At 31.0% G+C, this 16974-nt stretch overlaps 1 protein-coding gene across 1 annotated transcript in view; it reads left to right on the top strand.

Annotated features, from left to right (window-relative positions):
* The window catches only part of LOC135226254 (uncharacterized), a 109449-nt gene that overhangs the window by 83253 nt on the left and 9222 nt on the right, over positions 1-16974 (top strand). The window contains exons 5-8 of the mRNA XM_064265694.1: positions 4318-4399; positions 6585-6689; positions 7058-7106; positions 14965-15045. Of these exons, the coding sequence (XP_064121764.1) occupies positions 4318-4399; positions 6585-6689; positions 7058-7106; positions 14965-15045 (317 nt within the window). The remainder of the gene's footprint in view (positions 1-4317; positions 4400-6584; positions 6690-7057; positions 7107-14964; positions 15046-16974) is intronic.

The following is a 16974-nucleotide window of genomic DNA, read 5'->3' as shown; positions in this document are numbered from 1 at the left end:
TTCATGTTAGCTATTTTAGGAAATAAAATCTATATTTTTGTAATAGCGGGAGTTTGAATTTGCCTAGTTTGATATTTGATTTATAGCCAGCTTCAGAGGTGACACTTGAAGGGAACAATGGAAGTTAGGTTACGTTTCCCAGTTAGGAATTCTCTCCAATTATTTAAACGAGCATCGAATAAATCCAACACTCAAAATAAAAGTGCAAAATAAACACAATATCCTCAAGAGGCAGGTGATGTGGGTATTCACGTAGTACAAGGTGAGAAATGGATCCTTCGTCTGATTACAGTCAGGACGGAACTAACTATAAAGTGATTTTTAAGGATCCACATAACTTTTGTTTGAGACATCACCAGAGGCCTCAGCCAAACACAGACCAAGCGGAATAGCGTGAGACCCTTAACAATCATAGGCTGAGCAGAATAGCATTAGGCCCTCAACCAATCAAGGCAAAGGTCAATACAACAGGTGATAGCATTTGTTGCTAAATCGTAAGCTAGTTGGAATATGAGAATATATGTAACAGGTACTGGACAAATGTAATAAGTGGAAATCAGGTCGATAACGAGTGACATGAACAAGACTGGAATATGAAAAACAGTAAAGTGCCAATTGTTTATAGAAGCTTACAAACATTGGAACAGACGAGACAAGCTTACTCATCATAATATTATCGGCAACATTGGTGAGATTGCGTGCTTGCAAATGATCTGATTAGTTCAGAATCACATGATTGTGACGTCAGTGTAATAAATAGGACGGGTACATGAGCAATGGGAAAATGCACAGAATAGACTAACGTGCGTGCATTCGTGTGTTCAGTAGCGTGTGTAGGTTCATACGTCCGTTAGAACAAATGAATAAGATATAATCTCTAGTATGGGAATTAATGGGGCAAACTGTCGTAGTGGTCACAAGAGACTTTGGAGATCCGAGGAGGCGCTAAGATCGATCAGGAAAGATGGATTCTGTTTTTGCTACTTAAAAATGAATTCTCTAGACTTTTATATGACGTGTATTGATAAAGACTCATGACATTGTCTAACAAGTGAGAATAAGGGGGATCATTATATACACGATGTTTTGTGGAAGAGTAATGGTGGTTTAATGATTTTCTTTGGGATTTCCTTTAATCCACTTTATTCCATTTTTATGTTAGCTATTTTGGGAAAATAGAGATTATATTTTTGTATATCAGAGGTTTGAATTCGCCTAAGATTTAATTATTAATTTTCAGCCAGCTACAGGGATGACGCTGAGAATAAAACTATTTATGTTATTGCCCTGAAACTTAAATACCCAAGGACTTTTGTAGATGTTGCATGGAAAAGAGCTTGAAAAATATTTTATTTAATTAATGACAAACTTGAATTTAGTATGTATAACATTCTAAAATAACCCCATGATGAAAGGTTTTTAGAAATTCCTAGAATTTTAAAGCTTTTTAACATAAATGTTGTTTTCAGTAATATTAATGTCAAGAGTTTAGTAACCGAAAATTCTCCTAAACATCTTCCTGTCTGCATATGTGAAATTCCTTGCAAAAAGTGTGATAAAGTCAACTATGGACAAACCGGTAAATCTCTTTCAGAACGACTCAAACAGCACCAATATTCTGTGAGAACTGGACAAATATCTAATGCATTATTTGTAGATATGAGAGATTTAGATCATCCTATTAACTGGAGTCGAGCAAGAACCTTAATCCCATGTAATGAAACAGTTAAAAGGAATTTCATTGAATCTTGTTTCATCAAGTCAAATAATGGAAATGTTCTAAATTGAAGTCTTGATTTATTTAAACTCGATGCCATCATAATGAAAATATTTGTAGATAAATAAATATAAGCAACAAAATTAATATATTCAGTTTTTAAATGTTTTGGACTATATTGATACGTTGTAGTTTCTGTTAGGGTGAAATCTATGTTTTTTATTTTTACCCTTTTGACAATTAACCATCTGGTATTCTTGATCTTTTTGTTTATCTAATAACTTTCTTTCCAACTGAATTTCATTCGTTCTTTCACAATTTCTTAGTAAAGGCGAAAGCGCTTGGATTTCTGCCTATCATTTTCCTATGGCATTCGCTTATTCAATGAAGTCATGTGCATCTACTGTGATTTTCTAAGCATATATATATATATATATATATAAATATATATATATATATATATATATATATATATATATACCATATATATAGACATATATATATATCTATATATATATATGTATATAATATTATATAATATATATATATATATATTATATATATATATAGATATACATTATCATCGAGTTACAAATGACCTTTAATATCTAATTCTCTCTACCTCGGAATTAATATATTTTCATATATGTTAACCGAAGGGGAATTTCTTCCATATGTGAAAATTTATTAATATTCCGAGGTAGAGAGAATTAGATATTAATGGACATTTGTAGCTCGATGTATGTATATGAATCACGGTAACGTGATACAACTCATATATATATATATATATATATATATATATATATATATATATATATATATATATATATATATATATATATATATATATACAAAGGCGTCAGACATGTCCTTCCACTCACTTCTGTTTATGGTCTTTCTATGCCATTCTATACCTGCAAATTTTCTTAGCTTTGCAATCTTTAGGGACCAATTCTGTTATTCTTTTCGTCCCTCTATTATCTGACATTCTCATTATATGCCCTGCCCACGTCCATATCTTTTTCTAAGTTCTTGTTAGAATGTCCTCTACTTTAGTTTTTTCTCGTATCTATCTTGCTCTTTTCTGTCTCTAAGTGTTATTCCCATCATTAATCTTTCCATAGCTCTTTGAGTTGTAACTAGCTTATGTTCTAATGCTTTAGTAAGGCTCTAAGTTTCTGATGCATAAGTTAATACAGGTACGACATCTGATTAAATACTTTTCTTTTTAGAGAAAGTGTCACTTTACTTTTCATAATCTCATTTTGTTTACCAGAAACTCTCCATCGCATGTTTACCCATCTTTTAATTTCGGTCTCATGTTCTGGAGAAACACTCATGGTCTCTCATAAATACGTATAATCATTAACAATCTCTAGAGGTTAGTCCATAACCCTTATTTGTTGTCTCTGTATTTTCATTGAACATTATCTTAGTTTTACTCATATTCATTTTCAGTCCTACATTTCTGCTTAGTCTATTTAAATCTTCTAGCATCTTTTGTAATTCCTCCCTTGATTCACTGAGTAGAACAATGTCATCTGCAAATCTCAAGTTATTAAGGTATTCCCCATTAAAGGTAATTCCTACATTTTCCCAATCTAAATTCTTAAAAACTTCTAGGCACACTGTATATAATTTATGAGAGATGGGGTCTCCCTGTGTAACTCCTTTCTCAATCGGAAATTTCTCACTGTCTTTATGTAGTTTTAGGATTGCTGTACTACCTGTACAGATGTCTTCAAGCGTCCTAACATTAGATTCATAATATATTATTAATATTATATATATATATAATATATAATATTATAATATATATATAGATATAATATATATAATATACTATATATATATATATATATATATATATATATTAGTCGAGCTACAAATGTCCTTTAATATCTAAATTTCGCGTTCTAGACCCTTCGGAATTAATTATATTTTCATATATGTATACCAAAGGGGAATTTTTTTGTCAATAATAATTTTGTCCTTTCATGGGTTCGAACCACCGCCCAGCGGACAGAGAAGAAATCAGGATGTCAGCAACTTTATCGATTCGGCTAACAAGTGTGGTTATAAGTTTATACCAATTCCGACCGTACAAATCACTGTTCGAACGTTTGCCGAACATAGCCATATTATAAATAATTATCTCATCACAGTGATTCATATAAATTATTCGAGCTACAAATGTCCTTTAATATCTAATTCGCTCTACCTCGGAATTAATATATTTTCATATAAGTAAACCTAAGGGGAATTTTTTAGTTGATAATAATTTCGTCCTCTCGTGGGTTCGAACCACCGCCCAGTGGACAGAGAACAAATTAGGATGTCAGTGATGTTATCGATTCGGCTAACAAGTGAGGTTAAAAGTTCATACCGATTCCGACCTCTACCAAGTTAACAAATTCGAACGTTTGCCGAACGTATCCATATTATGAATAATTATCACATCACCGTGATTCACACAAATTATTTGATCTACAAATGTCCTTTAATATCCATTTCGCTCTACCTCGGTATTAATATATTTTCATATATGTAAAGCAAAGGGGAATTTTTTAGTTGATAATAATTTCGTCCTCTCATAGGTTCGAACCACCGCCCAGCGGACAGAGAAGAAATCAGGACGTCAGACGTTATCGATTCGGTTAACCCCTTCCAATCAACCGGGTTAGAATGATTGAAAGAGATCCTTGTTTTTTCTAATCCTTTTGAATTTTTCTATCTCATCTTGCTTGGTGGCTGCTATGTGGTGTTTTAACATCATGGCACTAAATTCATTGAATGGGTGATGGTCATATCTTCTTAAACGGCGTGGTAGCAAAGATTTAGGGAGCACTTGTTCAGATAGGCCCTTCTTCAGTAACTTTAGTTGAATTCTGGTCGAATGTGCAGCCACCAGAGACTTGGTGAAGGTAGTGACGACACATCTCAAAAGAGGAAACAGGATAGCGAATGTAAACGTGGCCCTCATCATGTATAACTGAATCCCGAACATTTGTGTTGTAAACTTATCAAGTAAACAAACAAGTGAATATGTTATGAGTGTTCTTGGATATGGTTGATGTTTCTCCATATCGAATAGACCCTCTGCGGTAATGATCGCGTCATCCCAAAGTAAATTACGAAAAATGTTGTGATCTTCCTCAAAACCATGTTGACATAATTAAAGGTATTGTTTACGGAGCAGCCAATAATAGTCATGAAAGTAACTTTCCTGCTCGCTATAAGAAAAATTTGACCGATCTTAAAAAAGACCATATTATACACATCACAAAAGCTGATAAGTCAAATAGTTTAGTAATTTTAGATAAAGTTGACTGCACATCACGTGTGCGAGTGTTACTGGATGATGATATGACTTACGAAAAAACCAACAATAGATCCCCTTGATCAAGTCATAAAAAACTTTAATATCAAAGTGAAAACAATCCTTAAAGATAAAAAAGAACTACTAGGCCAATTTTCAGTCAAATTTCCTTCACTACCTTGCTTGCACGGATTAGTCAAAACACACAAAGAAAATAATCCTATGCGGCCTATTATCAGTACTGTCAGCTCAATATCATATAAACTTTCGAAATATAACACCAAGCTCCTATCCCAGTTACTTGGAACTATCTTAGATTCTCATATATAATTCTCTTGATTTAGATGATAAATTAAACAAAAGTACTTTTTGTGCCACTGATAGATTCGTTAGTTTTGATGTAAATTCTCTTTTTACTAAAGTCCCTATATATTCTATTTTAGAATATCTTAGTAACGAGCTAACCCAACATGAATTACCTCTACCCTTATGTCACATGATTTCACTCATTAGGTTGAGCATTTGGGATTGTAAGTTTATATCAAATGGTGAATTTTATCAACGTATATTTGATATGGCAATGGGCAACCCTTTATCACACTCCTCTCAAACTTGTATATGGAATTCTTTGAAAAACGCTATTTACCTAATATCATTTATATTCCTATAAAGTGGTATAGATATGTTGATTAAATTTTAGCTGTTTTGCATGCTGGTATTGATGTAAATGATTTACTCTCTAAATTAGATAACCAGGTGCCATCGATTAAGTTTGCTGTAGAATTAGAAAAAGACAATTGCCTCCCGTTAGTCTGGGATTGTACCATTTGGACCCATATATTTATAAAATATTCATGAAGGACATTAAAATATATGAATTAACTACTAATTAATTAGTACCACATGATATTAGTTATTATTTTTTCTCTCTCTCTCATGCTCGCTATTTTTATATTGTTTCTCATTCATTGTTGAACATTTTTGTGAATTTCATGTTATTAATACAAAGCACATTTTTTTTCGAATTAAGTTGCCTTAGGGATTTACAAATTCTGTACTGTCCGGTTGTATATGCCTCTTGTTTTCAAAATGTATTGTTTTTTTACTAAATTCCATGTAACCATGCGTGGGTGGCTGCTTTTAAAATCTTTAATCTCGCCTACGGGCGTTTTTTCGTTACTTTAAAGAGAAATTGGACCTTATGTTAATCCGGCAATATCCGTATGTATACTATATCTACTTATACTGTGTTTTTCTCTATTCTGATCAGTCTTGCCTTAGATAAAGGGTCGTTAAGACCGAAAGATCTCGGCAGTTCTCGCGTTTTCATTTTCTTCCGTGGCATTACCTTTATGTATATATATATATATATATATATATATATATATATATATATATATATATATATATATGTATATATATACATATATATATATATATATATATATATATATATATATATATATATATATATTAATTTTTTCAGTTAGCACGCCTTCAGTGTAGTATTTCCTGTAAGTATATTATCCTCAATTTCCATTGCAGATGAAGGCACCATTAGTTTTCGCGTTTCTTGTCCTGGTAGGGCAATAACTGCATCTCCTACACCAAAAAGTGAACAGGCTCATCTACATCTGAAGCTAAAGCAAGGTGAGATCTAATAGAGAAAAGGAACTATTACGAATAAGGTAACTCAGCGATAAAACAAAATATTTTCATCATTTCGAGTTTACTTTTAATTTTAATAATAACATAGGACTTTATCATACTAAAAAATGCACATCATTTCCGTAAATATTTAAAGTTACATTAAATATGAAAATATGTCCTCCAATGAGATATATATTTATATATGTATATGTATGTTTATGTATCTATATATATATATATATATATATATATATATATATATATATATATATATATATATATATATATACGTGGAAGCATATATAATCACAAAAGTTGAGTCAAGATATTCCTGAAAGAAATAATATAATATATGCATCTGTTGACAGGTGATAGCAGTAGCCCTAGTGTTGCTGTGCTAGCGGAAAGGATACTAAGGTAAAATTTGTACATAATTTTCTGGAATGGATTTGTTAGACGTATAATGACGATGGCTGAAAAAATATTTATTGATTTTCAGTTTCTTATAAATGATAACAGTACTACTACATAGCTATAAATTTTTGTTATTTCTTTCTATCCCGTTCTTGTTGTTGAAAGCTAAAATGTTAATTTTTGAAGTAGAATGCTGAATGTATACAGATCAGCTTATTTATATCATTTTCACTTCATTAATAGTGTGATATAGATTTATATACTGGAAAACTCCTGTTTATCTTATAATGGAAAATCTTGTAGAAAACCATTGTTTTTCCAAAAGTTATTAGCTGTTGATGGAATTTAATCCTGATCTAAATAATGTACAATGATATCCTGACGTGAACACAGTAATATGCTAGCAAATAGCGTAAGCACCAGGTTCCGTGGCTATATAGAGCCAAGTAATATCTTGAGGAGATTTATTATTTTATGCAACAGATGGAAATAAGCTTCCAGTCATCTCTCAAAACACAGCTGATATTCTAAGTACAATAAGGGAAGAACCTTACTGCCTCTCTCCAAGGAACAAATAGTCAATTTATATACTCAAAGTATACTAATCCTTTATTGAGTGAGTTCTCTCTAAAAATGTTTCATATCATGCACTAATCAGTTCAAGAAAGTTAAGGTGAAGGAACTTGGAAAATTATCTAGAAAAGAATTTCAGGTTAGCCCACGCCATTTTCTCGAGTCCCATACACACGCACATGCGCTTGCGTTATAATCTTAAGTTGAAATATATATATATATATATATATATATATATATATATATATATATATATATATATATATATATATATATATATATATATATATATATATATATATATATGTATATATATATATATATATATATATATATATATATAGTATATATATATATATATATATTATATATGTATATATATATATATATATATAAATATATTGTATATATATATATATATATATATATATATATATATATATATAGATAGATAGATAGATAGATAGATATACACACACACACACACACACACACACACATATATATATATATATATATAGTATATATATATACATATATATAATAAATATATATTATAGATATATATATATATATAGAGAATATATATATATTATATGTTATTATATATATTTATTATATATGTATATATATATATTTATTATTATAATATATGTTTTCTTTATGGGGGTATATATATCATATATATATATATATATATATATATATATATATAGATAAAATGTATATTATATATATAGATATATATTAGAAAATATTTATATAATATATTATAATAGTATATTTTAATATAGATAATTATATATATATATATATATAATTATAATTATATAAATATTAATAATTTAATTATTATATATAATATTTATATTATTATTATCTTATATATATATATAATATTCTATATATATGTGTAGATTAATTATAATATTATATATATATATATAGTATGATATGTATTATATATATATATATAGAGATATATAATTTTTTAATAAATTATATATATAAATATATGTATATGTATATATATATATACTATATAGTAATATATATAGATATAATATTATATGTATATGTAATATATCCTATATATATATATATATATATATATGATATATATATATATTATTATATATATAGATTATAGATTTATGAAATATGTGAATATATATAAATGCATATAAATTATATTATATATATATATATATATATATATATATATATAATATGCTATATATATATATATATATATAGATATATATATATAAAGATTTTTGCCACGAAGGAAAAATAAATGAAAAGCGAGATAGGCAAGCACTTTCGGTCTAGTTCGACCCTTTACTCAGGCACAACTGATCTTACAGAGGAAAAACATAGTCAAGGTAGGCTTAATATCCAAACTGACACTACAAGATTAGCAATAAGGTCGATTTTACTCTACAAAAACGAGGAAACGCCTGAGGGCAGCCACACCTTGGAGGATACACACCCACGGTCAACAGACGATTCATCCAATAAACAATACATTTAAAAAAAAAAAAAAAAGAAGGCATATACAACTTATTATCATGAAATTTACAAAATGTTCCCAAAGAAATTATTATTGAAAAGACGAGAAAGAAAAACAAAATATATAAATATATCGAGCAAGAGAGGGAGGGAGAGAGAATATCGAGCAAGAGAGAGAGAGAGAGAGAGAGAGAGAGAGAGAGAGAGAGAGAGAAATAATAACTATACATGTGGGACTAATTTATTAGTAGTTCATTTATTTTAAGGTCCTTCATAAACATTTTACAAATATACGGGTCCAAATGGTACATTCCCGGACTAAGATTTAGGTTGTTTTTATTAGTGATTTGTATAATTGCTGATTCCAGTAAATTTCTTGAAACATAATCATTAGATCTAGCAATTACAGAGGTATATATATACATAAACATACATATATTAATACAATGAGATTTTTCACTCAGATGGATAAACATTGCATTTGAAGTCTGGGCTGTTCTAACTGAATACATATGCTGCTTAATACGTACACATAAATTTTTACTTGACTGACCAACGATGGGCAATCCTTACAAGGAATTTTGTAAATGATGTTGTTATTTGTTACGGGACTATTCTTAATTAGCATATCTTTAATGGTATTGTTATAAGAGAACACTACATTAACATTAAACGATTTTAATATCGATTTTATGGTTTCAAATCCACCAAAGTAAGGTAAGCTAAGTACATTTTTAGGCATTTCTTTTCATTACTAGCAACACTATAAAACATTTTGTGAGCTTTTTGATAACATAAATCAATTAAATGAGGTGGGTAGCAGATATCGTTTCCTATCTTTTTTATGTATTCTATTTCTTGGTCAAGATATTGTGGACTCGTGATACGCAAAGCACGTAGGAACATAGAAGAAAAAATTGAAATTTTGATATTAAGATGGTGGCCAGAATAAAAATGTACATAAGTTAAATTATTTGTTGGTTTGCTATAAATACTGAATTTACATTGGAAAGATTCTCTATCTATTAATACATCTAGGAAAGGGATGACATTGTTATTTTCAATTTCAACAATGAATTTTATGGATGGCACTAAATTATTCAATTTAGACAATAAATCATTTGCATCGATACCAGCAGGTAAGACTACTAAGATGTCATCTACATATCTGTACCATTTTAAGGGGACAAGTGTGATATTCGGGAGGTGTTGTCTTTAAAAAAAATTCCATATATAAGTTTGAAAGGAGAGGTGATAAAGGGGTACCCATTGCCATACCAAATATTTTTTGGTAATATTCTCCATTAAAACTAAATCTGCAATCACAAATACATAACTTAATCAATGAAATTATGTGACTAACGGACATAGGCAATTCATGCAGTACAAGTTCATTACTTAAATATTCTAGCACAGAGTCAATAGGGACTTTTGTAAACAAGGAACATACATCAAAACTGACAAAGATATCGCTAGGGTTTAGTACAATGTTATTTAATTTTTCCACTAGATCAAGAGAATTCCGGATGTGTGAATTAGAAACAGTTCCTAATAGCGGGAATAACAATTTAGTAAGATATTTAGATAGTTTATAAGCAATTTATCCTACACTACTGATAATTGGGCGCATAGGTTTGTTTTCCTTATGAGTTTTGACTAGGCCATATAAATAAGGTAATGAGGGACACTTTACAGTTAACTTACACAAAAGTTCTTTTTTATCTTTAAGAATTTGTTTGATATTGATATTAAAGTTTTTTATTACTTGGTCCAACGGATTTTTTTTGCGAGCTTTTTGTAAGTTATTTCGTCTTCTAGTAAAGTATGCATGCGTGATATGTAGTCAGTTTTGTCCAGAACAACTAAACTATTGGATTTATCAGCCTTAGTAATGTGTAAGCTATTATCATTCTTCAATTCTTTTAAACTTTTTCTGTAGCGAGCGGGGAAGTTATTTTCATGATAGGCATGCGTAGCACTATATGTCATATTTTTGATAAATTTAAAATGATTTTTGTGGTAGGTCACAGTATTTTTCAAACTTATATAGAGATGTCGCTATTGATAAAGCTGAGGGTTTGTTACATATGAAGAAAGACAACCCAAAACCTAATGCACGCACTGCATTATCACTTATTTGTTTGCTTGATAAATTCACCACACAATCACTTCTAGCATTATTGGTCCAATCACTGTCGTTGATAAGGTTGTTTAATTTTCTGTCCAGTTTTCTAATCAAAGTGTCTGTAGTTCTATGAAGTTTTTCATATATTTCTTGCCTTAATGCGTGTTTCCAATCAGCGGGAATCGAGTAGTTGAAATTACGTCGGGCTTTTTCCAGTTCTTTAAATTTCTCCTTTTCCTCCATTTTCGCGGCAGCAATGTGACGTTTTAACATCATTGAAGAAAATTCGTTAAAAGGATGCATTTTTTCAGGAATTTCAGGCAAATTCTGGTAGAGTGCGCCGCCGGAACAAGTGTTACCCAAATCACTGCCACCACGCCGCATAAGAAGATACGATCAACATCCTTTTAACGAATTTTCTTCAGTGATGTTAAAACGTCACATTGCTGCCTACTAAGACCATCACAATAGAGATTGATATTTAGCAGAGAAATGGTTGCGTTGGATTAACTACAGTGATGTTTACGACAGTAACAAGAACGACTGACGATCTTTATTGTCGTCAATCTCCATCGAACATCTTGTGCAGAATATGGCTTCAGTAAAATATGTCATTTTAATTTGTCAGCTGCATTAATACATATTCTAAGAAGTTACTAAACATAAGTTCAGTGTGTCTTTTCATTACACGACTTCCTGACCAACCAATAATGTAATTTAAGATCTTTGTTGATTAATCTTGATAGGTAATTCCCCATTCGTTCAACCCCAATAAAATGAATACAGGTTCCATCCATCTGATTTTATAACTAACGACAAATTCCACGAAGGAAAGAGAAATAATGGAATACTGTAAGGCCTTTCGACTTCCTGTTCTTTACTTAGGAGACTGAAGAAACATAAAAATATGTTTACAAAGGAAGCTCGTATAAATGACAGATGGTGATTACAAATGAAAAATATGTAGTACCTGGAATCCAATACAACTGAAGCATTAGTAGACCCTTGGAGGAATATTCGTCCAAGAGTAGACCTACCAAAACAGGGTTAAATATTTTAGAGGTTTCACAAAAGATTAGGCTCAATAACTCAGAGGGAGGAACAAGACAATTAAGAGGTTATACACAGAAAGTGACTGGCCACCAAAAAATATATAAAAGTGCAACTCAATCATTCTCTTTTTGGCAAGCAATAAAAAAAATTTCTTGGTGAAAATAAAAAAAAATAAACATAAAATTCATAGAAAGTATATATAAGGTAACTAATTTGTAATTAAGTCAGTAATTTTATCTTTTATGTCATTCTTGAACATTTACTACTGCAGGGGTCTAGATAATACGAACCAGGGGTGAGGCTGAAATTGCAACTAAAGTAAGCTGTATAATAGCGGATTCTAAAAGATTTCGTGAGAGGAAATCATGTTGACAATATTTAAAGGTATTGTTTTTGTAGTTGTCAATGTTAGGCATGAAAGTATTTTTCCTGCGCGCTATTAGAAATTTTTACTAATCTTAAAAACGACAATAAAATCCACATTACAAAAGTTGATAAGTCGAATACTATTGTAATTTTAGATAAAGCTGACTACATATCACGTATGCAAGGCCTACTGGATAACAAAAACTAAAAAAAAAATCCCCGTTATCAAGTCGTAAAAAAATTTCAATTGCACATTGAAAAAAATACTTAAAGATAAAAAGGAACTAATAGGTCATTTGCTTGTTAAATTCTCCTCTTTATCTTTCTTCTACGGATTAGTATAAACGTGCAAAGAAAACAATCCTATGTGGGCTATTATTAGGACTGTTGTCTCAATATCATACAAACTTTCTAAATATATTAGGAAGCTCTTATCCCTGTCACTTGGAACTATCTCCGATTATCACATATTTAATTCTCTAGGATTAGATGATAAATTAAACAAATTCTTTTTTTGCCCTACTGATAAATTCGTTATTCTTGATGTTTGTTCTCTTTTTACCATCGTTCCTATATATTCTGTTTTGTCTATTTTAGAGTATTTTAGTAATAAACAAATCCATCATGAATTGCCTCAACCTGTAAGTCATTATTTCACTCACTACGTTGTGCACTTGTGATTATAAGTTTATATTTAATGGCGAATTTTACCGACAAATATTTGTTATGGCAATGGGCAACTCTTTATCTACACTCCTCTCAAAGTAAACATGTGTATGGAATCCTTTGAAAAGACAATATCTACTTGATATCATTTCTACTTCTTTAAAGTGGGATAGATATGTTGACGATATTTGAGCGGTTTTGCATGCTGGTATTGATGTAAATGATTTACTCTCAAATTTAAATAACCAGGTACCATCTCAAAATATCAATTTTTTTTCCTGTTTTTACGTTTACGAGAATTGCGCATTGTCAATCCCCAGTTTCAAGAAATCTAATACATAAGAAAAATAGCGCCAGATTTATGTTATCTTTCACATATACTACGTGCTAAATTCTACGGTCATCAACGAAAATTAGAATAAATATATTATATTTCATCAGAAATCATTTTTCTGTACTGTTTAATATGTATATTATTTCATTTTATTATTATTATTTTTTCATTCTAATACATATTATTTCATTTTATTATTATTATTTTTTCATTCTAATACATATATCATAAGTATCCTATTCTAAAATTCCTGTATCCTTAACTCAACACAAAACACCCTTTTCAGTCCTTTTTAAGCTTTCCTACCCATCCCAACCAACAACAACAACAAAGTAGTTTGTAAGCTTACTCCCCGAGTAAGCGATAACGTTAACTGAAGAACACGTCTAAAACCCTATTCTGCTCAAGCTGTCCGGAGATATAAAAGAGAAAACAAAGACAGCTGCTCCTCAGCTGGGGATCAAACTTAGTCCTATTGACTTTTGTAGGCATTAAATGACTCAACATACCGTTATCTTAGGTCTTTTTCTTTCTTATAAAACCAAGCAGTCATTACAGTCAATTTTCTCCTTTTGGGTAATTTGCATAGGAAGGCTTTAGAGTAAAGGAGACAGATGTATATTTTTTAAATATTGACTGTTACAAGTATAATCAACGATCGATGTCCATACTGGAGATATGAATGAAAACAGCAAAGCAGACTTTGCCTAACCCCTAAATATGTATATATGTATTAAATTCATATTTGATAGTCTATCTAAAGTGAATAAGTATAAGAAAAACCATTTTGAATCTATCATAGAGTGTTTCTATACTAGTTTAAAGAAAAAAAATTTAACGAGGTTATAAACCTTTTATTGATAATTAAAATCATGTGATCCATGAAATTTCTCAAAGTAAATTCGAATATGTGTTTATTATTCGCATGAAATGAATCAGCCGTCCATTACAACATTGAATGCATGTTTAATTACACTAATGGAAAGTAATTTAGAATTCAGCACTGAATGACCTACAGTGCTGAAACGGAAATTGAGAGTAGTATGCTATGAATGGTGTAACAGGAGGAAAACCTCGCAGGTGCACTATGAATCAAAAGCAAGATGAATCAATCGGAAGAAAGAGAATATTGCACCGCGCAAGGTGTACTGATGGCATTACACACCCGGTCCCCGCCCCGTCCCCCTCCCTACAGGGATTACTACTAATGAATCAGTTTATCCTTTCTGTAGCGACAGACGCTCAGGGAACATCCTGGAGGTCCTTTTGGAGATCCTGCACCTGCTTGGCATAACCGATGCAGAGATTCTGGAGTAAGTATTGTTATAGATTTTTTTTAATATAAAGCAATGAGTTCATAAAAAAAGGAAATGATGCCATACTAATAATTAAAACAGTGATGATTGATAGCAAAGCAGAGTCAGAAAACAAGAGTTGTCAGCAGTTTTAAATAGCTTTGGGGATGCCCTCAGACAATACGTTTCCGAAACGAAAGTTAACGTCGGGGCAATCGAAGGTATACAGAGAAAGGAAACTGGCTCTTCAAGTAATCTCCTAAGGAATAGTACTATGATGGGTATTGACTCTCCTTGACTATACTTTGAAAATCGTAGAATTAAGGAATTTACAATATGTGCTTTTCGAAGGCTTAGTTTTAAAGGCCTGCTCTAGGAAGAACAAGGGTCGTTGGCAGATGGTAACTTGATTTGAAGTCAATAATAGAACGTTAGAAGGAAGGAAAACGAGCCAGAAAACCTTGAGGTGACTCTATGGCAAAACTTTTGAAACGAAAGGATCTAGACTCTTTTTATACGTTACTGTGAAGATAAAGCATCATTGTAAAGATCAGTGGCTGTAAGCTTACGTCTTTGTTGGACCATAAGGCCTATTCTTTATTTTTCAGACAAACAAATATGACATGGTTTCGGTTTTCTCTTTCACTCATTCATAGATAACCACTCCTCCTACCGGGGGGAACTCAAGCCAAAGAAACTCCTGATACAAAGGCTATCACACACCCCAACATTTGATAGTAATACCTATATGGTCACCACCTAGCATAAATCAACTGAATGATATACTCGAGATAACTTTTAACTATAAATAGTTATACAAAAACTTTAGCCTGCAATTGAACAGATGTTTAATGACTCAATAACTTTATCTAAGAGATTTTGAGAAACGCATTTTCATCTTTCTAATTTCAAAATCATTGCAAAGGGTGATACTTATATCTAAAACTTTTCCACTTTGTATATGACAGCTTTCCAAGGTCCCTCCCTCCTAGAATTTAATTAAACTCTCTTAAAATATAAATTCCAATCCAATTAAAAATCTTTTACCCTCTCCCAATAAGCCTTCACCTTTCGCTCTTTGTCTTACTCTTATTTTCTCTAAAATGTTTACTTGCTTTTATACCTGTTCATGACATCACCTTTTCTCTTGGTTCCATTCAGGATTAAAAACGGGGCTTTAGCTTTTTAATGTGTTGCGTACCAGACATGTATTGGTTGCACCATGAACTGCAGAAATTCTGCTCTTACCCTACTTCTTTTAAATTAGATATTCTGAGACTCTCTCTCTCTCTCTCTCTCTCTCTCTCTCTCTCTCTCTCTCTCTCTCTCTCTCTCTCTCTCTCTCACAGAAAGAATGGTTTTGAAAACGCAGCGTCAAGAACAAATTCGTAATTCCTTTTGTTAACGTTAAGGTTATCGCTATATTTACTTCATATTCGTGATAATCCTTTGCTCGGCATCGTCATATGATTCAGATATTTACTTGATGAACTATAATTTTTGACTCGATGCTCTCTCGTCTCACTTTGATTAGTCATGCTATTTTGCATAACCGAATAATTATTATATGCTTTCAGTTTTTGCTTGGATAATGGTCCTTAAATATAGTTAACTCTTTCCACCAACGTCGAAATAATCGAATGACGTAGGAACCAACACACTTCTGCTCCTTCTCCAAGGGATCGATTCGGTCTATGTTCTTTCTTGCTTCCTGGAGATATTGGGATTTCAATCCTCATTCCGTTTTCCCATAAGGTACTTTCGTTATTGAGACTTGCTCTTTACCCTCTCCTCAGATTAATCTCTCATTTCCGATCTCGAGCATCACCTAAAATTAAAGACTGAAAAATTCCATGAATTTGAGATTGAATTCAGACAGCATGCAACCCACAATCCCGAACAGAGGGAAATATTCAATATGCTCTTGTATCTAAACTTTTACATGTA

The sequence above is a fragment of the Macrobrachium nipponense genome, chromosome 14 (assembly GCF_015104395.2).
Source record: "Macrobrachium nipponense isolate FS-2020 chromosome 14, ASM1510439v2, whole genome shotgun sequence".
NCBI lineage: Eukaryota > Metazoa > Arthropoda > Malacostraca > Decapoda > Palaemonidae > Macrobrachium > Macrobrachium nipponense.
This window is presented reverse-complemented; position numbering and strand designations above follow the sequence as displayed.